The sequence below is a fragment of the Electrophorus electricus genome, chromosome 18, assembly GCF_013358815.1.
Source record: "Electrophorus electricus isolate fEleEle1 chromosome 18, fEleEle1.pri, whole genome shotgun sequence".
Taxonomy (NCBI): Eukaryota; Metazoa; Chordata; class Actinopteri; order Gymnotiformes; family Gymnotidae; genus Electrophorus; species Electrophorus electricus.
In genome coordinates, this window is record NC_049552.1 from 9,377,085 (window position 1) to 9,402,478 (window position 25,394).

Genomic DNA, 25,394 nt, shown 5'->3' on the forward strand with positions numbered 1-25,394 from the left:
TTCCGTTTTAAAGCTTTAATTTTCGACTGTTAATTAAGAAAGTTATACACAAGTGTAAGACAGTTATATATTCACATGCATCAGTTGGACATGTGCTTGAGTTTTCTCACATTCTCTTTGGCTGTTGTACATAGCTACTTCCTACTACTTGCCACAATGGTACTCGCACTACAAGATTTGATATGACTTGGTCCTTGCTGTGCTACTCAGGTAGAGCTGAATATAATGATACAAGTAGGGAGACTGAGATGTATAAGAATGCAGTATATAACAGAAGTGTACATCCCTTGTACACTCTGAAAAATCAGTATGGTGGCTTGATTGTTGGCACATTGAGTCTCTGGTGCATGGAGTTTCCATGTTCTCCCTGTGTCTGCGTCTTCGTGGTCTCTGGTTTCCTCCTGCAGTACAAAAAGAGTGACTTAACCTGATTCTGCACCCATGCCAAAGTAATCAATTTACTTCACAAGTGTTTACTAGACGCACATGGAGTGATTGACAGCTGTTCTGACAAGCAGTGCTCCCTCAGCTACAAATGTATACAACTCACTTGTGAGCTCAAATGGAACCTAAATGATTGGCGAGGGGACGTAAATGTACTGTATATAGATTGCACTATATATGAGTGTTTTAATTTTCACAAAATTCAGTCAAATGTTTCTTTTAATGTTTATTCATTTGTGTCTTGTTCAAGAAGGATGTGTGTGTGGCCAAAGTCTCTAAGCTGTGTTGTTCCATAGGTGACTGATTTGGGCCGCATTGCCAGTCATTTTTACATCACCCATGATTCCATAATGACCTACAACCAACTGCTGAAGCCTACGCTGAGTGAAATTGAGCTTTTCAGGGTCTTCTCTCTCTCCTCAGAGTTCAGGAACATCACTGTCAGAGAGGTACTTGCATTGCTATACTGAATACTGTTCTATTGCATTCATTCAGTTTTTATGCTTTTTAACTCTTTAAAGTCATAAGCAGCATTCCCTGGTGCATTTTCACTGGATTTTTAAGACATACTGAAATCAAAATGGACCTCTCTGTTCCTCTTCTCATTTAAGACATTTAAAGCAGCGCTAAACAATTTTTCACTGATCAGCCCTATAAATGATTGGATTTCATTCCTTTTAATGCATTCCTGTGGCTGCATTCCATTTGACTCATATGGATTCAGTCAAGTGTAGCTTTTCATTGTCATGCTATTCAGATTTTGTTATCGGCTGGCTTCTGATACTCACTGTGCTTTGCTGGATGATGTACTTTTAAGTTCTGAGTCAGGTTCGTGATATGCCATCATGAGGAGTATGCTATATTGCAAAGAACTTTACATTAGATCTAAAATTGGCCACAGAAAAATAAGGACTCAAGTGGACCTGTTCATATAGATTTTGCTTTGTGCAGAATATTATATTGTGGGAAAAGCCATGCTCATAATAAACCAGTATTGAATTAAAACTTAAGGCTATGTTCACATTACCAACCTGAAGGGGGTACTTTTTTTCTGCGTGTGTGCACCATTATGTAGGGTCCCATGTTAACCTCACTAGTCACCATTTAACCCCTGACCTGTGGGTTAAGGTTTCCTTTAGTGAAAAAATACAATTTAAAAAATAAAACAAGGGTGACTGGCCAGTGGCTGGTAACTTCTTTTGGAGCTGCAGCATGCGTTAACAAAAAACTGTATATCTGTGTATAAAAAAGATGACTTTCTTTCCCACTGATCATTCCTAAAGAATGGGAAAGGATCAAATAAAATAAATAAAAGCAGTTACCTAGTAAAGAAATTCAGTGATTTACTGTTCTATATTATAAGTAATATACTAAAAGCAGTAATGCATGATGCAGGTGGCCAGAAAATAAGCTCTCCCGGCTCAAATTGGCGAGCTTTGCCCTTATGGCCCATGTGGTTTGTCAGGTTTTCAGTTTGGATGGTAATTTTACTTCCTAGTTTTCTACCATTGGCTGATGGAATAATAAGAAATAATTTTAAACTTCTGCAGTTGATATGATGCATAGATGACAGCTTCATGGCTGGTCACTGTTGCTCATTTGCCACTTTAGCCGACTGTTTAAAAAAAAAGAAAAAAGCCACAACTTAATCAGCAGTGGCTACATTCTGTCGATGGCTGACAGTTAGTTGAAGGCACTACATTAAATTATCCATAAAATGTATATGTGAAATAATAATCTTTGTTCTGACAGGAGGAGAAACTAGAGCTTCAGAAGCTTCTGGAGAGGGTACCCATCCCAGTGAAAGAAAGCATTGAGGAGCCAAGTGCTAAGGTTGGGCGGTGTACATGTTGCGAGAGAATTTTTTTGACACTTATTAGTGATGTGAACTCTCTTAGAACTACAGTTTGCGGTCTCTTTCTTAGATAAATGTTCTACTGCAAGCATACATCTCCCAGCTCAAATTGGAGGGCTTTGCTCTAATGGCTGACATGGTCTATGTCACACAGGCAAGTTTACAATATGAACTCTTTATTAATGCCTTTAAGGATCTAATTTTCAATTTCCCTGCTCCAACACTCATTGTATTGTAATATCTTAAGTTAAATGGAGGGGTGCAAGATTATACTGTGGAATGAATGTGTTTGTACCTATATAAATACCGGCAGTATTGAACTGACACATGGGTTGTTTACTTAGATTAATATTTTATGTACATAGTAGGGCTGGGCGATGTGGCAAAAATATGATCACTCATATAGGTGAAACAAAGCTTTGCAGTAGAAAATACCTGTATACTTTGACATACAAGCCAAAACTGACCGATTGGCTGTTGTCATTTTTATTTCTGCTGTTACAGCTATCCATATCAAGTTAGAATGTCAAAAGCTTAGTTATTCCACATACATTTTATTGTGACACTGTTTATTATCCAGCACTAGTACATAGTTATGTACAATGTTATGTACATAGTTACATAGCCACATTTCAGTTTATCAGTATCAGCGCAACAAGCAGTGAGCGATGCATATGCACCGGCTGCATTTGTTTCCAACCTGCGTCGTTTGCCAGTAGTTGCAGAGAATAGAGGTCATTGAAAGTATGCTAAGTATGTATTGTCCAGTGCATGTGAAAGTAGCTACACACTGGCTGTATTTAGACCATCTGCTATATAACTAAATGTGTTGGTACGTTTTGTACACTTACAGATGGTTTACAGCCAGCTTGTAAAGTCACATTTTTATCTAGCTAATGTTAACTAGCAAGCAACGTTATTTGATGAAAGTGTGATGGATCCAAGCATGTTTCAGTTGTTTAATCACAAATGTGATTAGATTAGACATGACAGTTAGTAAAATATGCAAGAGTAAACATTGCAGTTGAGTACACATTTCTATGATGTCCAAGAGAATAAATGATGGATGAGCAATGTTGTCATTTCTGCATACTATCTTGGATCAAATATAATTTCACTTTGTGTACAGAGTGCTGGTCGGCTAATGAGGGCTATCTTTGAGATTGTTCTGGGCCGTGGCTGGGCACAGCTCACGGACAAGACAATGAATCTCTGCAAGATGATTGACAAAAGGATGTAAGTAATTTAGAATCTTTTTTTTATTTGAATATTTAAAATCAGGTTGAAAAGGAAGAGTTTACTACATTTGTGAACATACTTTTCGGCCAGAGGAGGTTGGGGTACCCCCCCCCCCCCCCCATTGAGTCACCCTTGGCTTTCTCACTGGGGGCTTTGCCTCGGACATTTGTAAAGTTGCTTGTGACGTCTGTTGTAAAAAAGCACTATATAAATAGATTTGGTTTGACTTATCTAAGCCACAATTTATTTTTTTTTCTCAGGTGGCTGTCAATGTCTCCTTTGCGTCAGTTCCGTAAACTTCCTGAAGAAGTCATTAAGAAGATTGAGAAAAAGAGCTTCCCCTTTGAGCGTCTGTATGATCTGAACCACAATGAAATTGGTTGGTGTTATACTTAGTATCTTTTTAAGTGTGTGTTTTTTGAATATATTTGTATGTATGTGTGTTCACATTTTATTTATTTTTCTTTTCAAAATTGTAGTGAAGTACACAAAGTTTCCAGATCAATAGTAACATACGTTTTCCTCTATCAAATTACTTGCATTTAATGTGACTTCTTCTCTGTCAGGTGAGTTGATCCGCATGCCAAAGATGGGGAAAACCGTTCATAAGTATGTACACCAATTCCCCAAACTTGACCTGTCTGTGCACCTGCAGCCCATTACCCGCTCCACACTTAAGGTGGAGCTCACAATCACACCAGACTTCCAATGGGATGACAAGGTCAGTCTGGCTTATACCACACCTTGTGTAATATACAAAAACAGACATTGGCATCTTTATGATTCTCATTTTATTGATATAAGATCTGGTTTTATTTATTTTTCTTAAATGTTTCTCAGGTGCATGGCTCATCAGAGGCATTTTGGATTTTGGTGGAGGATGTTGACAGTGAGGTGATTCTGCACCATGAGTATTTTCTGCTCAAGGCCAAGTATGCTCAGGATGAGCACTTGGTTACATTCTTTGTGCCTGTGTTTGAGCCATTACCTCCACAGTACTTCATCAGAGTGGTCTCAGACCGATGGCTATGTAAGTTACAAGAGGCTTTACATGTATCTGTGTTCTTTGTCATTCACACTCAAATATGTTAACTCACATTCCTTGTGAAATTTTTTTTTTGATGTCACTCATCTAGCATGTGAAACTCAACTCCCAGTATCATTCCGACACCTGATCCTCCCAGAGAAGTATCCTCCTCCAACCGAGCTCCTAGACCTGCAGCCTCTGCCTGTATCTGCCCTGAGAAATGCTGCCTTTGAGAGCCTCTACCAAAACAAGTTCCCTTTCTTCAACCCCATTCAGACCCAAGGTGTGGATCAGGCTCACTTATACAAACCTACACCAGTATAAACTTTCACAAAACACACATTTAGATGCAGTGGATTAAGGTGTTAAACCCTCTACTTGTTGCGCAAGGTATTGTGAATTTGATTTTTATTTTCAATAGATATCATTTTTACCCATCAGCCTACCATCAAATCACCCATAATAAAGCCCTACTAGATTCACATAAATTAATGCCCTAGGTTTAAAAAAATATATATATATTTTAAGATGCATGCTACATTTCAGTATTTATTAACATATTTAACTGCATATCTACAATAGTAATTATGCTTCACCACGCTAGCCTGCCATATAGACAATCTTAACCAACAGCACTGAACATCAGGAGGTGGTGTAAGGCTTTCTCGCTCAATGGGATGATTAAAACAACACTTGTCTATGTTTAAACATGGTAATATCGCTGAATTTTGATATGCAGTGCCAGACACATCCCAGTTTAGAAAGTTGTTAAGCCTCAAACAACTTCTAAAATACAATATTTGTGTTACTATTGATTGGAGTACTTGCCTCTTCTCTTACTGGACATTGAACTCCTAGACATTTTCCCAGTAGGGATGAGTAACATCTGTATACTATAAAGTGTAGTTGCACAAACTGTCAACTTAGACTGGGTCTATAAGTGCTCATAGTCCCTGTCTTAATAAATATGTATCTTCGCCTCCTAACTCTCCCTTGGAAAAATATTTTCAACACGGGTCAAAAATGTATAATGTTATCTTACTGTTTTTGCATAAATCCTCCATGTGTTAATCTCAGACTGGTCTCCATAGCAACAGAAAAAAGTGAGGTCTGGCATATAATTCTGCATGCAACTAGTAAAAAAAAAACATTTTAAAGTTTCCTGCATTTCACAGAATCGTATTTCACTGGAAACGGTCTGCGAATCCGTTTTCATAGCCATACATTTGGTAGGGCCCTACCCATAATTGGGTGTAAACATGTTTTTAGAGCATTTATAAAGTTGATTAAAAAACAAATTTAAATCTCATTCAGAAAATTCAGACCTTTTGCTGTGGCACTATAAATTGTGGTCAGTTACGTTTCTGGCTTAATTATCTGTGCGATGTCTATAGAACTGAACTGGAGTCTGCCTGTTGCAACTTGAATATATTGGACATAATGCAGTATAAATTGAAGGACCTTATCACAAAAAAAGCCAAGCCAAGAAGTCCAAGGAACTGTCTGTAGAGATCCTCATAGAAGTAACCTCAGAGAAATTTGGGATGTTTTTCTGTACAAAAAAAACCCAAAAACTAGAAGGCACATATTGCAACCACTCCATGCTTCCATGATTTGTTTCCAAATTTGCATCCAGCCTCTACTGCAGGTTGATACGAGCATTTTCAGATTAAGATGAGTAATATCTTTAGGTTAGTGGCTGTTGCTGTTTTCCTCTTTAGTGTGCTACCTGAAGAATTGATGTTTTGCAGATGTGACTCAGTTCAGTGTGTGATCTCTTTGGACTAATGTCAGATCTAGATCATTAAAAAGTCGAGCACAAAATCTGATTTCGTGATAAAATTGGAATTGTGCCACTTGTACCTGCTGTGTGAATGTAGGCTTAGAGATTTCAGGGTTTGATTTTATTTTTTTCAATTAGTTTTCAAAACTCTAAAAGCATAGTTTCACTTAATTTGTGGGTGAGCAATCTTTACTTAATGGGTAAAAATGAGTCTTATGTCTGTTCAAAATCAAATCCACAACAAAGTGTATAAAAGGTGTCCAATAGTTTCTGTCCCAGATGAGTCAATTTCATTTCTTCCGTCCTTGCAGTGTTCAATGCAGTGTACAACAGTGATGACAATGTTTTTGTGGGAGCCCCCACTGGCAGTGGGAAGACAATTTGTGCAGAGTTTGCCATTCTCAGGATGTTGCTGCACAACACAGAAGGACGCTGTGTCTATATTACACCAGTGGAGGCTCTAGCTGAGCAGGTATGCCCTAAGATGTACTACAATAATATATAGGAAATATCATTAGTTATACCCATTTATCTCTATTAATCTCATGACCCAATAATCAACACCATCACACTTTACATAGGTTAATATTTGAACATGTTTGTAATACTTATCCTGTATAGGTGTTTGTAGATTGGCACCAGAAGTTTCAAGATGCTCTGAATAAGAAGGTGGTCATACTCACTGGAGAGACCAGTACTGATCTCAAGCTACTGGGAAAAGGAGACATCATCATCAGCACCCCAGAAAAGTGGGACATCCTGTCACGCCGCTGGAAACAGAGAAAAAATGTTCAAAATGTCAGCCTCTTCATTGTGGATGAGACTCATCTCATTGGAGGAGAAAATGGGGTAAGCTCATTTATTTATTCATTGTTTTTGGTTTGCCATTTAGTGTCAACCAGAGGAGAATGGGTTCCCTTGTGTCCACTCATGATTTTTCCTCTAATGCTTAGGGAGCTTTTTTTTTTCCCCCTTGCCATCGCTGCCTGTGACTTGCTCATTTTGAGCCTGGACCTGGATTCTCTGTAAACCTGATTTCTGCAAAGCTCCTTTGTGATAACACCTCTTGCAGAAGAAGATCTCTCAGTAAATGTTCATTCTATTTGAATTTGTGTTCTAGCCTGTTCTGGAAGTGATATGCTCAAGAATGAGGTACATATCCTCTCAAATTGAGCGGCCCATCCGCATTGTGGCACTTAGCTCCTCTCTGTCCAATGCTAAAGATGTAGCCCACTGGCTGGGCTGCAGCACTACTGCCACATTCAACTTCCATCCCAATGTCAGACCTGTGCTACTGGAGCTGCACATTCAGGTACTCTTCAAGTTCGGTTTATTCGTCACATACATAGTCATACACAGTATAACACGCAGTGAAATGAAACTCTTTCTAGAATTCTTGAAATTGTAAGCACATCCAAATTCCAGAGGAAGGACTTGCTGTCATATCCACATTGAGTGAACTGAGTTTTAATTTACTTTTAAAGCAACCTATTTATGGGTGTTTATTTAAATAATTGCAAATTATTTCATTTGTTTACCTGTTTGCTTTTCTTTTTACCTTTTGTTTTCCTTGTCTGTTCCTTCACTTTTCTCAGGGCTTTAATGTGAGTCATACACAGACCCGTCTGCTGTCTATGGCTAAACCTGTGTACCATGCCATCATGAAGCACTCTCCTACCAAACCAACCTTGGTGTTTGTTCCTTCTCGGCGTCAGACACGCCTCACTGCCATTGATATCCTTACATTCTGTGCTGCTGATGTAATCCCACAGAGGTATGTTGAGAGCTCCCCAGTTTGTGCTAGCAGTCACGTCATTGGTCCCACTTCCTCCTTATCTGTTGCTTTGATGCTTCTCAGTGTTTGTTTTTATTAATGTTTGTGGTTCAGTGCTGAAATATGATTCAAACCTTGCCTGAATTTGTAGAATCCGCCTTTCAATTTTGTCAATAGTAGGAGTTAAGGGTCAATGAAGAGAGGTTAAATATGCCCATATGTCATTCATGTCACTTGGGACTCGTGTGATTGGTGGATTCATGTGGCAATTTGTGTGAATCGGACTCATAGATAATCATGAAATTACTAAAGATTTACCCCTCATGTCACAAACCTTTGCTTGTTCAATCAACAGGTAGCTAGCTAAAATGTTATGCAAAATGTTTACAGTTGCTGAAAGTGCAGCAGATTGATACTAACTTTGTGTGTGCATGTGAAAGAACAGTATAGATGAGTGAAAGTCCTAAGTGGAAAAAAATGGGTATGTTTTGGCCATACTGATCACTAATATGTGCAGATTAGACTTTTCTGTTTTGTTTTTTAAGACCATTTTTGGCTATAGTTATTGTAATGCTCATTTTTCATTTGCATACATGAAACTTGATGTATTGATGCATGTTTGTCGCATCTGATCATATATTGATCATATTTTCAGCTTTAGGGCCATATTTCTTTGGCATGTACTAGGTCAAGTGATTCTCATTAGGAAGAGCTGAGATGTGAAAAACTTTGGTATAAAACATTTTGGTACCTTGCTATATGTAAGAACCTTTTAAAGTGAATTTTACAAAATATGTAAACAGAGAAAATGCTCTGAACTTGCTGAGATGATGACTGTGATGGCCACATCTGGTTAGATCACCTGGGTAATTTGTACCCTACAAAATATTTTTATATCCTCAACAGTACTCTATTATTCTTTATTGCCTTGTAGGTTCTTGCACTGTTCTGAGAAGGACCTGGCCCCATTCCTGGAGAAGCTATCTGACGCAACGTTGAAGGAGACGCTCTCTAATGGTGTAGGCTACCTGCATGAGGGGCTCTCAACCACAGAACGCAGAATTGTCGAGCAGCTTTTCAGCTCAGGTAAGAATATGGATACCTTTTATTTAAAAAAAAAAAATATATATATATATATATATATATATATATATAATATATATAAAAAAAATAAGGGGTGAGACTTGATGATTAAAAAAATAATCTAATTAATTTGAAGCTTTGTAATTAATCGAAATTAATCACATTTAATCACATTTCAATATTTAACATGAGAAATATTAATTTAAGTTTGGATGATGATTGAATCAATGAACATAAGATTTTGAAGTTTAAGCTTGTTTATTTTCCCACCAGTCTACTACACAGACCAACAGATGAGTGCAGAAAACATAGAGCAAACAGTTTTCAGAACACTGGAAATTCTGACCAAAAAGTACTGATTGACTTCAACTGCTCCCATTATAAATAAAATGGATAAAATGTTGTCTACCATCATCTAAAATGGTATTAAAAAACATCCTCTGATGGACTTCAGTTCTTCTTATTCTTCCAATATCCTGAGCAAAACTCCCAAAATTAAACAACAACAACATGGAGCATGTCAATCTGATCAACATTTAGTTAAGTCAGTAACAAACCCATTGGCCTTATGATAACATCTACTGCTTCCTCAGCCAGTTACAGAGACAAACTAGCCTTTCGATATTTTCAGAGGTCAATGCTGCCCTCTTCTTCTGAACTATGTTACCAGCAAGTGAGAAAAGTCTCTCACAAGGAACAGACTTGGCAGGACTGGCCAGAAAATATCTGGCCAGGGCAGGGAAGGACATTGCCTTTCTGGACGGCAGTTCGTAACTTGCATCAGCTGACGCAATTTGCAGCGTCTCTTGTAACCCTTTATCTTCGACCGCAGAGTGCAGTCGACAGTCCACAGCAATCCATCTCGCCAGTGAATTGGTCAATTTGTCTGACGTGGACTTTGACATTTTGTTTCTGAATGTGAACCCCGACATGTGGTCAAGTGTTGACTGGCGACACTGTTTGCTCGTACTAGGAATACTATCACATTTAGCAGCCAAGTTAACATTACTGACCTGCGCGCTAGCCCCAACATGTTTTGCGTTGAAGTGGTAACGAAGGGTGGAAGTGCTCCTGTGATGAGCAAACTCCTTCTTGCATAAAGTGCAAATAACAACATTTTTGTTTGTACTTCCATCTGGAAGTTTCTTGTATTTAAATTTCCCATCCACCAGCGTAGCCTCTTCCATCATCTCCATCATGCTCATCACATTGTGCGTCAATATAATCTGTATGCCTGGAACTCGTGCACTGAGAAACGTTCCACGGTGCAAAAGTGTGATTAAAATGCGTTAAATTTATTTCGTTGTTTTCTAATTTCTAATTAATTAATCAAAATTAACGTGTTAAAGTCCCACCCCTAAAAATATATATATATATATATATATATATATATATATATATATATATATATATATATATATATATATATATATATATATATATATATATATATATATATATATATATATATATATATATATATAGTGCGCGCACACACACAAAACAATGTTTCAGACAGAGGTCCTTTGTCAGCTGTGCAAGCAAAGTGCAGTGTCCATTAGTATTAAAAAGGAAACGGCATTGACATATGTTTGCATATCCAGCTGTTGCTATCACATCAATTAAATTAGGAAACCTCAAACTCCTCTACATTCTTGGAACTTTAAATCATAACATTCATTCCATGGGGTTCTAAAGATCTACTATTTCCTATATAAACTGGCTCCTACTACTAATTCAGAGGCACTTTGCTTGCACATCTGATGAAGGACTTCTGTCCGAAATGTTTGGTTCATCTGGAAACTGTGTACTTAACCTGCAAAATCTGAGATCATGTTTGGTAACAAATAGTGTGTTATAACGGCAGTAGCTGACGTGGTATTGGGAACACTTCTTAACATTTTGAGACTACTGGCTTATACCAGCATTCTTGTGTAACTTGTCTCTTTTGTATAAAAGGTGCCATTCAGGTTGTGGTGGCTTCTCGTTCCCTCTGCTGGGGAACAAACATCTCTGCCCACTTGGTGATCGTCATGGACACGCAATACTACAATGGCAAAATTCATGCGTGTGTATTTCTGCACGACTTCTTATTCCATAGGCAAACAAATTGGCATAGTTCTTCATTGAATTTACAGAATGGATGTTTCTTTCATCTCCTTAGTTATGTTGACTACCCAATTTATGACGTACTACAGATGGTAGGAAAGGCCAATCGCCCCTTACAGGATGATGAGGGGCGCTGTGTCATCATGTGCCAGGGCTCCAAAAAGGTATAGCCAAGATCTCAAGCACTAAACATTTTTCCTTTTTGCAGTTCTGGATAATTTTCCCAATTTACATCCCCCTGACACTCTTTCCTTAAGGACTTCTTTAAGAAATTCCTTTATGAGCCTCTGCCGGTTGAATCTCACTTGGACCACTGTCTACATGACCACTTCAATGCTGAGATTGTCACCAAAACGGTGGAGAACAAGCAGGATGCTGTGGATTATCTGACCTGGACTTTCCTTTACCGCCGCATGACCCAGAACCCTAATTACTACAATTTGCAGGGTGAGACTTTGCTGTAAAAATAAATAAATAAATAAATAAAAAATCAGAGCTGATGGCTAAACAACAGAAATGCAGTGCTCTAGTAAACAAACAAATGTGTTTAATACAGTTCTTGATTATAAAATATCAGCATTTTTTTCATCAGTTTTGTGCACATCATGGATTTGTTACCTATGTATTTACCTTTATTACTTCCCTATTTTTAATGCCTTTGCCATGGCAGGCATGTCTCACAGGCACCTGTCTGACCACTTATCAGAGCTGGTGGAGAACACACTGCAAGATCTAGAGCAGTCGAAGTGCATCAGTATTGAGGATGAGATGGACGTGGCTCCCCTCAATCTGGGCATGATTGCAGCCTACTACTACATTAACTATACCACCATTGGTAAGAAAGATCAGTATTTCTCCATACACCAGCCACTTTAGAAGCACATATCTTGTATGTACACTCAGTGGCCACTTCATTAGATTGTTGTGTTTAGGTGCATTTTGCAACAGAATCTTTATAGCGGATCTTTATCAATCTTTATTTTGTAGATTACAAAAAGTAGCTTTTAATTGTTGGCTTGCACAGTTCACCCATTCTCTCCCATTTTCATTACTGGCCATAGTTATATTACTTCTGACTTAACATTATGTGGCTGGGTATTTCCCAATACAGAAGTGATAGTGAAGGCAGATGTGGTGCTGTAATGCATTGTTGCAATCCAACAGTGACGTGTAAAAATTCCAGCAACTCTGCTCAACAATACCCACTACTATGTCACTGTCACACTGGCATCATTAGTGTTGTGGTCTTCCACCTAAATAATACTCAGTCATTCAAAGGCTAGACTTGAATTTGTAGTGGTTTTAATAATTTTAATATATTGTTAGATACAAGTATGTTTTTTTGAATAAGCATAGATAGGAAAAACATGCGCAATAATCATTGACTAGAATTCTATTAATGACCAGGAGTATTAAGTTCACTAGAATAACAATCCTAACAGGCAACCAAGTGAAACCTAACAGATAATTGAGAATTGGTTGAGAATAGCTGCCTAATAAAGGGACAAGGGATGAAGCAAAAAGAGAAAGGAGAGATTGTTTTAGCAACCTCTAGATATGAGCTGGATTACCCTTAGTGCACCTTCCTTTTTGAACAATTTGTACTTGTTCACTTTAACACTAGTTATCTAAAATTGTACACAAAGTACAATGATCATTCAGGATTCAAAATAAAGTAGACACTTGGGCCAAGACATCCATTCACATCCAGGCTTACATTTCCATCATTTAGGTTCTATTTGAGCTCATCTAATGCAGAAGAAAAACAAAAAGCACCTTTTATTTTTGGGGTGTATAATGTGTATTTGGATGCTGAAGATTCATTTTCAGTCATGCACTACATTTCCTGATTCACCAGGGTCTTGTCATATAAATTGAACAATTTTGAGCATATACATGAAATTTCTCAGGAGATGCACAGTATATTCTCTAGGCGTCCAAGACATCTCCAAAGTAACCAAAACCTCTCCAAATGCACACAGTCATAAGTCACTATCCATTCACTTCTGGAATAATTTGTAATTCTGATTGCAAATTGTAAGTATAAATGAGAGAATAGACTTTCATTACAGTATTACAGTGCTTGCAGTATTTCCCCAGCATAACCTTTAGCCTAATAGCAATGAAGCTAAAATTGTTTAGCCTTTAACAATAACGCTATAATGAAGATAAAATTGTCTTTTAGTAAGTTGTTGAACACTTTTAGTAGGTTTGTGCCTGCCCAGTGGAAAATACTGTGTAGCTACAATGAACTTAACTGGAGGTGCACATAAGGGTACATAAAGACATGTTTCTGAGTTGGGCTAGTTAGTATTTACATCACGAGTCATTTTTGCTTTTTACAAAGCTTTCTGCTCGGAAAGAGGGGAAATGACCCTGCAGGCAAAATAGCTAAGTCAAACATTCTCTCTAACGGTAACTGTCCAAAATCTCCCCATATATCTGGAGCCACAGAATAGCTAATATGCTTGTAATGAAAACTTTTTAAGATGACTTGTGTTCATCTATTCACCACATTGAATAAAATTATTTAAATAAGCTTATTGTTACAGGGTGGGATTACTTCAGCTTTAAAGGATGCATATAATGCTGCCTCATTTTTAGAATTTAAAATGGGTAGTATTTAAGAACTGAAAGAGCACATGATGTTGGTGCATATATGATGCAAAATGCTATGGATTGAGACATGGCTGAAGATTGTTTTTATTTCTGACAGAGTTATTCAGCATGTCTCTGAATGCCAAGACTAAGATTCGTGGCCTGATTGAGATCATCTCAAATGCTGCTGAGTACAAGAACATTCCCATCAGACACCACGAAGATACCCTACTTCGTCAGGTGCATCACATGCAGAAATTCAAAAACTTATAATGGTTCACTTTAAAGACAGTACTGAATGTTTTTGGTTTTTTTTGTAGCTGGCCCAGAAGGTGCCTCACAAGCTGAACAATCCCAAGTTTAATGACCCGCACGTGAAGACAAACTTGCTGTTGCAGGCCCATCTTTCTCGCATGCAGCTAAGTGCTGAACTTCAATCTGACACTGAAGAGATTCTCAGCAAGGTGAGGGAGATAAAGACCCCAAATATTTAACAGCACTGAAAACCTTTTTATTAACTGGGCGGTTATTTGAGTTCAGGCACATAATGTTGGACTCTCTAGTGTTTGGTTTCATGAGACTAAATGAGTTTAAGAAACCATCTGCACAATCATGCAGACCAAACCATGAGGTCCAGGAGCAGAAAACTTGGATGAAAGGTGAAATGAAACTGCACTCAAATACAGACACCCTTATTGGCCTGAAGGTAGCAATATAATGCAAAATATTAAATGTTAGCACATGCCTTCTGAACCATATTGGTCACAGACTCAGAATTCTGAGGCTTTGTCCCTCAATTTGTCATGATGAATTTTTTAATGAATTTGCATTATATGCAAAACCTACTTCTGCAAACTAGTCCTGCACAAAATTTGTCATATTTGCATTTTTTCTACTATTTTTCTGACACTGCAAAGAACTTAACACTGAGGGTCTATTAGAACAGTTTTCTGTTGAACAATGGCTTGTTTTACTTGAGAATTGTCAAGGCGAACAGTCAGTTAACACATTCAAAGGATAAAAAGTCATGCAATGGTTAGTATAGCTGCTGTTGTCAGCTGCCTGTAATTTGACCAATACTAGCTGTCAGTCATCTCATTGCTACACTTTAAATATATTTAAATCTCACCAAGTAAAACCCATTCATCATAATAAATATATTCTGACAGAGATTAACACACCAGAGGAGTTTATAGAACAGTTCCCCCAAACATTAGATGTGTATAATTTGAAAATTTGCATCTGAGCCATTCACTAGCATGGAAATGTGCAGGGTTGAAGGCTGTACTGCAGCCAACCACTAGAGAGCATCAGATACAGTGGCTTCACTTTTCACCCACTGTCGTGTTAATCCACTTCCATGCATACTGTCTGTGCTCTGAAGACATCTACTCATTTTGGTAAGAACTGGCCTCGGGGTGCACTACTGTTGTGCTCCTTCTAAAAATTAAATGTTGCTCAAGTGTACTTCCACCTTTTCAACATTATTTATGGATCTATTTTTAGATAAAAGCAAAAGAAGCTTTTTTTTGTTTTGTTTTGTTTTTTAATCTGCATTTTACATTTTGATAATTGCATAAAATGAAACTTTTTGCAGTAGGCCTATAATTTTTGCCCAATCCAGTATTTACATTTATGGCATTTAGCTGACACTTTTATCCAGAGCGACTTAGTTATGACTGAATGCAACTTGAGCAATTGAGGTTAAGGGCCTTGCTCAGGGGCCCAACAGTGGCAACCTGTCAGTGGTGGGACTTGAACTGGCAGCCTTCCTAGTCAAGTACCTTAACCACTGGGCTGCCACTGTCTTCAGTCAAGTACTTCAGATTGCAGCCAATCGCACCAGTACATGATTTGGTCATAACTTTTTTTGGTACTGATAGCCAAATAGATGTCATTTGCATTTCCTCATTTTGCATTACTGTAAAGATTTACAGTAACCTGAGACTTTATTTTAAAAAATATTTTAATTATTCCCAGGATGTCAAATATTCTGTGCAAAACCAGTAAAATTTCACATAGCGCCCAGCCCACTCACTTCATACCAGAAACCACATCACAAGCTCTTCCCAAGGGTTTGTCATACAGGCATCTCCCTTTGGTGGTGTTTTGCTGAATTAAGCCCATGACGCCTCCAGAAGGCTAAATGGTGAGATCTGGCTAAAACTTGGCTATGGGTATCAGACTGTCACCAAAATGGAATGCATTGTATGGAGTTTCAAGTTGTGGAAGCATGCTAAATTTGGTTTGAATCACTGGTGAGTGCTATAGGCTGCAGTCTTGTCAAATGTGAATAATATGACTGCTAAATTGCTTTTTTAGAAACTGTAGTGCACAACTTCTGTGAAATTTTATTCATTGCTGTTTTTGCCAAACTGCTTGTTCATACCTTGTTAATTCAGTCTCCAAAGACTGGTGAGCATTTGTTTTAAGTGTTTTAATACCAGTCATTGACAGGTCTTATTTGTGAAATGTTTGCTTGGACTTTGCATCTGGTTATATCTGTTAATGTTATCAGAAATGGATGTCATCTTTCTGTTCCCCCCCATTTTGTTTGTATCTACAGGCTGTGCGTCTAATCCAGGCTTGTGTAGATGTGCTGTCTAGTAATGGTTGGCTAAGTCCTGCTTTGGCTGCTATGGAGTTGGCTCAAATGGTGACCCAGGCCATGTGGTCTAAAGATTCATATCTCAAGCAGTTGCCTCACTTCACATCAGAGCACATCAAACGCTGCACTGAGAAGGTTAGAAACAGCTATATGGTTTGGTGGTGTGGGGACTTTACTACTTGTGGATTTGCATGTCTTACTGTTTTTCCTGTAGGGTGTGGAGAGTATCTTTGATATCATGGAAATGGAGGATGAGGACCGTACTGCTCTTCTGCAACTGTCAGATGTTCAGATGGCTGACGTGGCACGTTTTTGTAACCGCTACCCCAACATTGAGCTGTCTTACGAAGTGGCTGACAAAGATGATATTAAGAGGTGAGTACTACTGTGTTTTTGTTCGTGCAATTTCATTAGTCAACCCTGCTGTCAGTGACCTTTTTTTATGCAGGACAGGAGCTTGCTTCCTCTGTCTGAGCCTGCATTCACACTAGTAGCATTTTTAAAAGAATTTAAAGAATGTCATTTTACAAAATATTCACCATATTTAAAATAGACTTTGTATGTATTGCATGAGTGAGTTTTGGAAAAGCTAAAGTAATGTGCTTAATTTACAGTGGCAGTCCAGTGCTGGTTCAAGTGCAATTGGAGAGGGAGGAAGAGGTTACAGGACCTGTGATTGCTCCACTCTTTCCTCAGGCAAGTAAAATCTGTTACTCTACTGAACAGCAGTACTATTTTTGGCCCCTATGTTTTTCTTTGAGAAATTAATGTGTAAAGTATTGTTTGGCCACTCTGTGTTGGTGCAGAAGCGTGAAGAGGGCTGGTGGGTTGTGATTGGGGACCCCAAATCTAACAGTCTCATCTCCATTAAGAGGTTGACTCTGCAGCAGAAAGCCAAGGTTGGTTTACACTTACTTTATCTATGATTGAACAATACACTGGCCAAATATTAAACTTGTGATCCAGTATTGTACTCCAAGGGTTGAGACATGGGTATGTTGTGTTTGAGGGTTTTCGCCTCTTTTTAATTTAAAAATTAATTTTAATCTTTGTTTTCATCAGGTGAAACTGGACTTTGTGGCACCTATTGTTGGAGTCCATAACTATACACTGTATTTCATGAGTGATGCATACATGGGCTGTGACCAGGAGTACAAATTCAGTGTGGACATCAAAGAGGCTGACAGCGATAGAGATAGTGACTCAGACTGATCAGAAAGGTATCAATGTTGGAGACTGCTAAAACCAATTAATGAGCAGAATGATTTTCTCATATTTCATATTATTGTGAAATGAGCATAATTCTAAATATGTGGCAAGCCATAGCATTTTTTAGACATATTTTCTCATTTCTATTTTTCTTTTTTGTTGGTTTTGCTCAGTGAAAAAATGCAAGGAATGTGATAAAAATCGCTCTTGACAAATTGTGTGAAAATGAACATTAACCTATAAATTAACAATTGATTTTGACTGTCTCTATAATTGCTTTGTATATGTATGATCTTGGTTGATGGCTAAAAGGATCTGTCCAATTTTGTAAGAAAAGGGGGGGGGGGGTGCGATATGCTTAGACATGTCACATTTCAATATAATTTGCGTTTCCGAAGAAACAAAACAACTTTTATGCTACGTCAGGAAGTGGGTAAGTTGTCCTAATTTGATCTAAAGTCGAAACTACTACTTCTGTGTCATGGATGTTCATTTGGAAGAAAACTTTTTACAATTAAAATAAGTGTATTAGCACTATGAAGTCCAGGGTTTCTTGCATGTTGTCCTATTTTCCCAGTCTATACCCATTTTAACCCCCCCCCCCCCCCCACACACACACACACACACACACACACATCTCATTTTCTCCGTGGACTCATATGGTGAAATTCTGTGGTTTTATAGCTATTCATACCAGATTTGTAGATGTGTTGTGACCATGTACCTAAATGTGTTAATAAAATGGGTAATTTGTGTTGGGGCTACAATTATTGGTTTCTAGTCCACTTATTATTTACAGCGGTGCTTGAAACTTTGTGAACCCTTTAAAAATGGCTGTATTTAAATATGATTGTCACACCAGAGCTAAAAGTAGAGAGAACCAATGGGACAAATTAGACCCATTTATTGAGGGGAAATGATCTAATATTGCATATCTGCCAAAACTATATGAACCTTTAAGATTAGCAAATAATTTCGAGATGAGCTTTTAGTTAGATGTTTTCAATGAGATGACTATCAAGTGTGAGTGGGTGATCCACAGGCACACAGGTTATGTTCAAATGGAGGAAATTAAAGGCCAGTATTGGTTTTCCCAGGAGTGGTCTTTTTTAAGTAACCTTATGCCAGCAGAAATGTTTTGGAAGGATTTGAAGCCAGCAGTTCATGGGAGGAATCCCACCAACATAATTGAGTTGAATCAATTTTGTACAGAGGAATGGGCTAAAATTCCTCCAAGCTGAAGTGCAGGTCTAAACAATCCTCAGAAATGTTTAGTTGCAGTTGTTGCACAAGGGGTAATACCAGATACGGAAAGCAAAGGTTTGCACAACTTTGCCACTCCGATGTATAATATTGAATAATTTCCCTCAATAAAGGAATGACTGAGTAATGTGTTTTCTAATTTGTTTGATTCTCTTTAAACTACTTCTTGGACTTATGTGACAGTCTTATGAAGTTTTTGGTCAACTTTATGCAGAAATAGAAACTTCTAGAATCACCACTGAATGTATTGTTTTTTATTTTCAGTGTATAATTTAAAAATTGTAAACTGGAGCGTTTTTATCACATAGGCCGGTGTTGTCGGGCAGAATATAACACATCACAGGAGCTGTTGGAGGCAATGTTGATTAGGTTCAATTATTTAAGTTCTTACAGCACAGACGTAACTTTGAAAGATGACCTCAAAAAGAATCCAATCCAAGATCAAAATTCTTCAAAATCTAGTTAGGTAACATCTTAGGAACTACCTGAGACAACAAAGAAATCACCTAGTAAGACCATAGGAACTAATTGGGATACCATAGCTAACTCACAATGCCCTTATCTAGTTTACAATGAGTTTACATCAGGACAGATTCAGATGTCCACAGTATTATACAACAAGTTCTGGATACTGTTGAGAGCTTTGTATGTTGGAGGAATTTGGAAAGGCATGGTCACACTTGAATTTTCACTTAGTCCTAAAAGCCCTTGGTTAGGGGACCTCAGTAACCTAACCTAGCATGTAGCATGTAGGACCAGCAAGAAGCGAGTTGGAGGAGTCTATCTTTGAGATTACAAGAGACTGCACAAGGACCTGGGCAGCTTCCTGCGAGAGAAAGGGCTGAATCCTTTGTATGTTACAAAGGAGAAGTCTGCAAGACCAGGTCAGATTTGAAATATGAGTCGAGAATGACAACTGGTTGTCCAAAGTTATGCCCAGGCTATGAGCAGATTCAGATGGTGATACCAGGGAGCTCTCAAAGGAAACTATGAGGTCATAGAAAGGGCTAGGGCTAATACTGAGCCCTGGGGGACAAAAATATCCAGCCAACAGCGTCCTGTGACCACTGATAAAGTAGAGGATGACAACCAGTCTTATAACCCATTTATAGTAATCATTAAATTTTAGTTTGAAATTTAGCAGGTTACACTTTCATAACACGTCTTTAGGCTATAGGCGATGCTACACGAAGCTGCCAGAAACATCGTGCTTCTGAGATTTTTGGCTTCTGGATATGGTAGCTACAACACCAGAGGTTTGCTACAGACTTCAACGACCTGAGAAATCTGTGCAACGCACAACGAAACTGTATGTTTCCTCAGCCGCCTCCCTACTTGAGATTCATAAAATCTATTTTGTGGAATTCATATAAATGATTTTATGGTTCGTTTTACAGAATGTAAAAGTCCGTAATCTTACTGATGCGGGAATGGCCAGTCGGTAAAAATGACTGACTGCGCATTCGGACGGGACTAAAATCATAGAGGAACGCTGGTAATTACATTACCACCCCCCTATGTAAAACGAGCGCTTTAGTTGAAAGATTAGAAGAAAAAAAAAGGTATAACTCCATACACCGAGTAAACCTACGAACGCGGCGTAAAAGGCCTCATGAGGCGTACTGTTCACGCATGGCCAGAAGCCTACTAGGTAATTGGGCGACCCAATTTTCCGAGACAGTTACGCTTTTTCCACTTTAGGTACTAGAGAAAATTAATAATTTAAATATAGAATCACATGCGATCATTTCCTTCGGAGTGCTTTTTCATTGGAAGAAGGAACCAAAACATGTGACAACTGTATTAAAATTGTCAATTGGTTCAGTAGTTGCACTATATTTGACTGCCACAATCGAAAAATTATTTGCATTGGGCATTGCATTAGTGCAGCCTTCTATGAAAATATATTATACATTCGTGCTTTTTTACAGTACAAACTAAGTGGCACAGTAGTTTGAAGTGTTTATACAGTTTCGCAAAATACACCTACAAATTCTGCTTCAACGGTGTTTCACAGGGCTACTGACCTTTCACAGTATTTTCACACGATAGCTTTTTAACCACTTGCACCGCAGTAACCGCCTTCTTGTAGAAGAGTTGTCAAGATGAGTGGCTATCGTGGAAAATAATAGACAAGTAACTTCTGTTGTCGATTGGCTAATAAAAGGTGATTGACAAAAAAAATCTAGTATCTCATTGGCTGCAGTTGAAATATAGTTAGCAGATACCCGGCACACTTACCCTTTCTGCTAGTGCTCAGAGCTGCAGCGGTACCCTTTTCATTTTTTTTTCTATAAAACCAAAATGGCTGCGGCCTGTGCTCGAAAAATTTACAAGGTCGGTAGAATCGTTTATGAGACCCCATATTGCCGCCCAGGTAATGCAGCCATATGTGCTACACGGATCTCTCTACGAACCCCAGGAAGGAGTTATGGAACTATCGGTGAAAGGTTAAGATCTAAACTTTTGCAGTGTAGACCTGCACTAATGCGTGGCGGACAAGTTTTAGGTTGTGCGTTCTTCATCGGTGGTGGGTTCGGATTGTACCACACAATCAACCTTACTTTTCAGCGGCACCTTGCAGAAGAGTCTAAGGTAGATAATAATAATTATTCTGATTGTTGTTAATAATAATAATAATAATAATAGTAATAATAACAATAATAATAATTTTTAGACTACTTTAACTGACTGTGCACTTGATACAAAACAGTTTCATGAATATCAGTTTCTCAAGAGTTAAAGGTGTCATTTTCCATATAACCCACTAAAAAAAGGTTTACGTCATGTGAACACTGGATATAAGCCTACAGACAGCTTCTAAACATCTCTCTTTCGTAGTATTTTTCAATGCTTCTTGCGTCTGTAGGCTAGGTATATATGCATAAGTATTGGCATCACTACTACTGACGTGTAGGCAGATTGTAGTGTGGTATTACCCTTCTACAGTCTTGGAGACTTTCCTGCCCTGCAGGTGTTCTGTGCTAAATTATTAAACCCATCATGAGTTATTTGTATTATAGTAGAGAAAGCATGAAACTTCAGTGGCTCAGAAAGATTTTGTTTCTTGAAGTGTCAGTTCGAGTTTTCTTTAAGCCTCCTTTTTCAGACATGCTTCCAGACTGTTCTAACAGCTGCAATTTTTATCCTTCTATAGGTACCAGATCTTGGAACAGATCTTAAGCTGACACTGTATCAGTACAAAACTTGCCCATTCTGCAGTAAAGTGAGAGTGTTTTTGGACTACCATGGGCTTCCATATGAAATTGTGGAAGTTAATCCTGTTATGCGGCAGGAAATAAATTGGTCTACTTACAGAAAAGTGCCCATCCTGATGGTGAATGGAAAAATAGTAAGTAGTTCTTTTAGTATTTTGAGTTGCAATGTGTCAAAACAAGCAAAAACGGCCAATGTCAATATTTTTTTCTTTCTTCCATTTCTATAGCAACTTAATGACTCATCTGTCATCGTTAGTGTTTTGATGACCTACCTGATTAGCAAGTAAGTATAGACTTCATAGTTGCATGATATTATAATCTGAATTAAATTTTATGATAAACATCTGCAAAAATTGGGTTAATCTGTTGTAGAAAACACACAAAAACGAATTTCATAATATATGTGAGGGGTTACAATCTTGAAACCCTTTCTTAGGGAGAAGACAATTCCACAGATTGTTGCTTGTTATCCTGAAATGAAAGCAAAAACTGACATTGGAAAAGAGGTGACAGAATTCGGCAACAAGTACTGGGTGATGGTGGATGATGCAGAAAGTGGGAAAATGTATCTGGAAAAAGATTCCAGAAAGTAAGTATCATGGTTGATGATGGACAGGACTGCAGACATGTTGTAGTTTATACTATGTTTGATAGACCACATTCCATACCCTGGCTACTTGATGTCTATATTTATTTTCAGAGAGGAAATTAAATGGCGCAAATGGGCAGATGATTGGCTTGTGCACCTTATTTCTCCTAATGTATACCGCACGCCAATGGAGGCTCTAGCTTCCTTTGACTACATAGTCAGTGAAGGCAAGTTTGGCACTTTTGAAGGTTTTTTTGCCAAGTATTTTGGAGCAGCTGCCATGTGGATCATCTCAAAAAGGCTCAGAAATAGGTTAGAGCAATACTTATCACTTACTTTAAATATGATAGTATCTTGGTGTCTTTTACTATTCAGATTTAAGTATTCTGATGTGTTAATCAGTAAAACTGATAATCATTGTGCTGATGCCTACTCCAGTGCTGTACATGAATTCTATTGGTACTATATAAATGCAACTTAATAATGATGATGATAATAATAATAATAATTCAAATTTTTGAACTTATAACTAGACAGAGTAGTTCTTCTAGAACACTAGTAGGTTCTATTTGTATTATTAATTGTCCTTGGTTATTGACTCTGTTATATCTCCATGTCCCTTCTCAATAACATAGACATAACCTACATGATGATGTGAGACAGGACCTCTATAAGGCTGTCAATGAATGGATAGCAGCCATTGGAAAGAAGAAATTCATGGGGGGAGATAATCCCAACCTTGCAGATCTGGTAGGATTTTCTGCTTGTTTGAGAGAGGAATTATTTAAGATTGATAAAGATCATTTAAGGTCATAGAGAATGTACAGACAAACACTAATGCAATGCTCCGCTTGAAATTTGCCCTACTAGAACGTGATGCTTAATTCACCTGACATTCCAGTGTCACTATGAGCACTGCATGTTATTTATTGATTTAGTTTTGTATGTTGCTATGACTTTTTTTTCCACTTTTTTGTCCTTTATTTTAATTACAAAAACCCTTTTGAGATTTAGTTTTGATTAAATTTATCTTGAATAATAATCCATAATGTATAGAGATGACTCAGATTGTTATTGATGCAAGAGTGTGAACTTTCCACATTTTATTTGTTTACTTTCAGTATGGAAAAAGTAAGTCTAAAATGGCTCTTACTAAGGCATAGCTCTTACTAAACCATACACTTATTGCAGTATATATTTGTATGCTTAATGAGAATTTTACATTCATTATTTGAACAGCGTTTAATGTTGTTCTTTTGCACAGGCAGTGTTTGGTGTTCTAAGAGTTATGGAAGGTCTTCAAGCATTTAACGACATGATGGAGAACACTAAAGTAAAGAAATGGTACAGGTGCATGGAGGAAACTGTACATCATAATTGCAATTAAAATTAATTCAAGTACTCGAGTTTGAGACCTTTCCTTTATGGGAAATTAGTGGCATATGATACAAGCAGGGTCAAATGCAATGTAATTCAATGTACCATATGCTGAATTTAAGACAGAAGGTTTCTCCTGGTTTACAAATGCAATCCCCTTAATTTCATGTCAGGTAACACCCTTATTGTACCCCTATTGAATCCTTTTTTTTTTTTTCTGTTGTTGTAAAGTGACAATAGCCAACTGTTGGTATGTGGAATGGTATTCAGTTTTCCTCCATCGAGTAGCATTGCCTCAACAATGATAAATTATTCTCCTAGTGACTTTTCTTGAAAATATGTCTAAGGCATAGATTTAATATGTGCCTTGCAAACTGGGTTATGACTACCTTACTGATTCTAATGCCTATGAAAAGTTTCTTGCTGCAAAAAGAAAAAAAAAAAAACAAGGATTCATTTAGTATTTTACAGAAGAGTATGCAGGAACAGTCTTTGACTAAATATATCTGTGAAACAAAACATCGGACAAACTGATGCATGTAGCATTGGTTACACTCTAAATATCTTGATTTATGCAAAAAATAAAGTCCTTAGTGCTAGTGTGATTATACAATGTTAAAAATAAAACTGGAAATGATTATTTTGTTTATTGCTATCTGTATATCTATTATTTTCTTTATTCTTTATTTATTCTTTAGTGATCCATTCTAAATGTTTTTATTAATATCCTTGCTTTAATGCAACGCAGAAATATGGTTCAAACACTTCCTCAATCTGTAGAGTCTGCCCTGTCAGTTTTGTTGATTAGTAAGAGTTAATTGCCTATGAGAGATTAGATATAGGTTAAGATGCACGTCATCTGCCTCTCAGCATGTGCATACAGAATACTGGAGCCAACAAGGTAATGGTCAGATTACTGTTGGGGTGGAAACAATTATGTAATTTAGATTTTATAATTTCTTCATTAAAATATCAGTCCAGGATAAGTGCTGCTTTCACAGTTAGTTTAATTAGAGTTATGTAATTATTATAACTGTTACTTTTGTACTATTTAAGCATATGTTCTATGTTCTAATATAACTGTAACTTGTGAATTTTATCTTTTTACTTTAATATCCTGTGTTCGTGTGTAACTCAAGTCTTCTCCATCTAATCACCGTGATTGAATGTGTGTCAGTTTGCATGAAACTAACCAATAAACAATCATGAAATCTCTAA

At 37.6% G+C, this 25,394-nt stretch overlaps 2 protein-coding genes and 1 long non-coding RNA gene across 6 annotated transcripts in view; 2 read left to right on the forward strand and 1 right to left on the reverse strand.

The window, feature by feature from the left end:
• The window catches only part of snrnp200 (small nuclear ribonucleoprotein 200 (U5)), a 32,081-nt gene extending 13,585 nt beyond the window's left edge, over positions 1 to 18,496 (forward strand). Inside the window, exons 22-45 of the mRNA XM_035536329.1 lie at positions 741 to 893; positions 2,197 to 2,277; positions 2,370 to 2,453; positions 3,429 to 3,535; positions 3,799 to 3,917; positions 4,105 to 4,259; positions 4,379 to 4,568; positions 4,675 to 4,848; positions 6,660 to 6,820; positions 6,970 to 7,197; positions 7,469 to 7,660; positions 7,944 to 8,122; positions 9,057 to 9,208; positions 11,165 to 11,273; positions 11,370 to 11,478; positions 11,572 to 11,761; positions 11,985 to 12,149; positions 14,031 to 14,152; positions 14,233 to 14,376; positions 16,479 to 16,655; positions 16,735 to 16,895; positions 17,135 to 17,216; positions 17,327 to 17,419; positions 17,583 to 18,496. Coding sequence (XP_035392222.1) covers positions 741 to 893; positions 2,197 to 2,277; positions 2,370 to 2,453; positions 3,429 to 3,535; positions 3,799 to 3,917; positions 4,105 to 4,259; positions 4,379 to 4,568; positions 4,675 to 4,848; positions 6,660 to 6,820; positions 6,970 to 7,197; positions 7,469 to 7,660; positions 7,944 to 8,122; positions 9,057 to 9,208; positions 11,165 to 11,273; positions 11,370 to 11,478; positions 11,572 to 11,761; positions 11,985 to 12,149; positions 14,031 to 14,152; positions 14,233 to 14,376; positions 16,479 to 16,655; positions 16,735 to 16,895; positions 17,135 to 17,216; positions 17,327 to 17,419; positions 17,583 to 17,732 — 3,477 coding nt within the window. The 3' untranslated portion in view covers positions 17,733 to 18,496. The remainder of the gene's footprint in view (positions 1 to 740; positions 894 to 2,196; positions 2,278 to 2,369; positions 2,454 to 3,428; positions 3,536 to 3,798; positions 3,918 to 4,104; positions 4,260 to 4,378; positions 4,569 to 4,674; positions 4,849 to 6,659; positions 6,821 to 6,969; positions 7,198 to 7,468; positions 7,661 to 7,943; positions 8,123 to 9,056; positions 9,209 to 11,164; positions 11,274 to 11,369; positions 11,479 to 11,571; positions 11,762 to 11,984; positions 12,150 to 14,030; positions 14,153 to 14,232; positions 14,377 to 16,478; positions 16,656 to 16,734; positions 16,896 to 17,134; positions 17,217 to 17,326; positions 17,420 to 17,582) is intronic.
• LOC113590364 lies at positions 1 to 21,273 on the reverse strand. Of its 2 annotated transcripts, XR_004777122.1 has the most exons (4): positions 21,234 to 21,273; positions 21,020 to 21,105; positions 7,032 to 7,118; positions 1 to 401 (listed from the first exon to the last, which is right to left on the reverse strand). It is a non-coding gene; the product is annotated as an uncharacterized LOC113590364 (long non-coding RNA). The 2 variants fall into 2 exon arrangements; XR_003412098.2 differs by lacking the exon at positions 21,234 to 21,273 and having other exon boundaries at positions 21,020 to 21,224.
• Positions 20,069 to 25,394, forward strand: ptgesl (prostaglandin E synthase 2-like). Of its 3 annotated transcripts, XM_027030470.2 has the most exons (8): positions 20,069 to 20,301; positions 20,390 to 20,487; positions 22,150 to 22,344; positions 22,438 to 22,493; positions 22,647 to 22,799; positions 22,911 to 23,111; positions 23,435 to 23,549; positions 24,064 to 25,394. In XM_027030470.2, exons 3-8 carry the CDS (start codon positions 22,279 to 22,281, stop codon positions 24,184 to 24,186), a joined length of 714 nt encoding a protein of 237 aa, XP_026886271.1. In that variant the 5' UTR covers positions 20,069 to 20,301; positions 20,390 to 20,487; positions 22,150 to 22,278; the 3' UTR covers positions 24,187 to 25,394. The 3 variants fall into 3 exon arrangements, with proteins under 3 accessions (XP_026886271.1, XP_026886272.1, XP_026886269.1); XM_027030471.2 differs by lacking the exon at positions 20,390 to 20,487; XM_027030468.2 differs by lacking the exons at positions 20,069 to 20,301; positions 20,390 to 20,487 and adding an exon at positions 21,235 to 21,587.

Bases quoted from the DNA above. Each gene is read 5' to 3' on its own strand.
- ptgesl (XM_027030468.2), top strand. From the start codon at position 21,297: ATGGCTGCGGCCTGTGCTCGAAAAATTTACAAGGTCGGTAGAATCGTT. The intron at 21,588-22,149 runs GTAGATAATAAT...ATCCTTCTATAG, and splicing joins ACCTTGCAGAAGAGTCTAAG to GTACCAGATCTTGGAACAGA. The intron at 22,494-22,646 runs GTAAGTATAGAC...ACCCTTTCTTAG, and splicing joins ATGACCTACCTGATTAGCAA to GGAGAAGACAATTCCACAGA.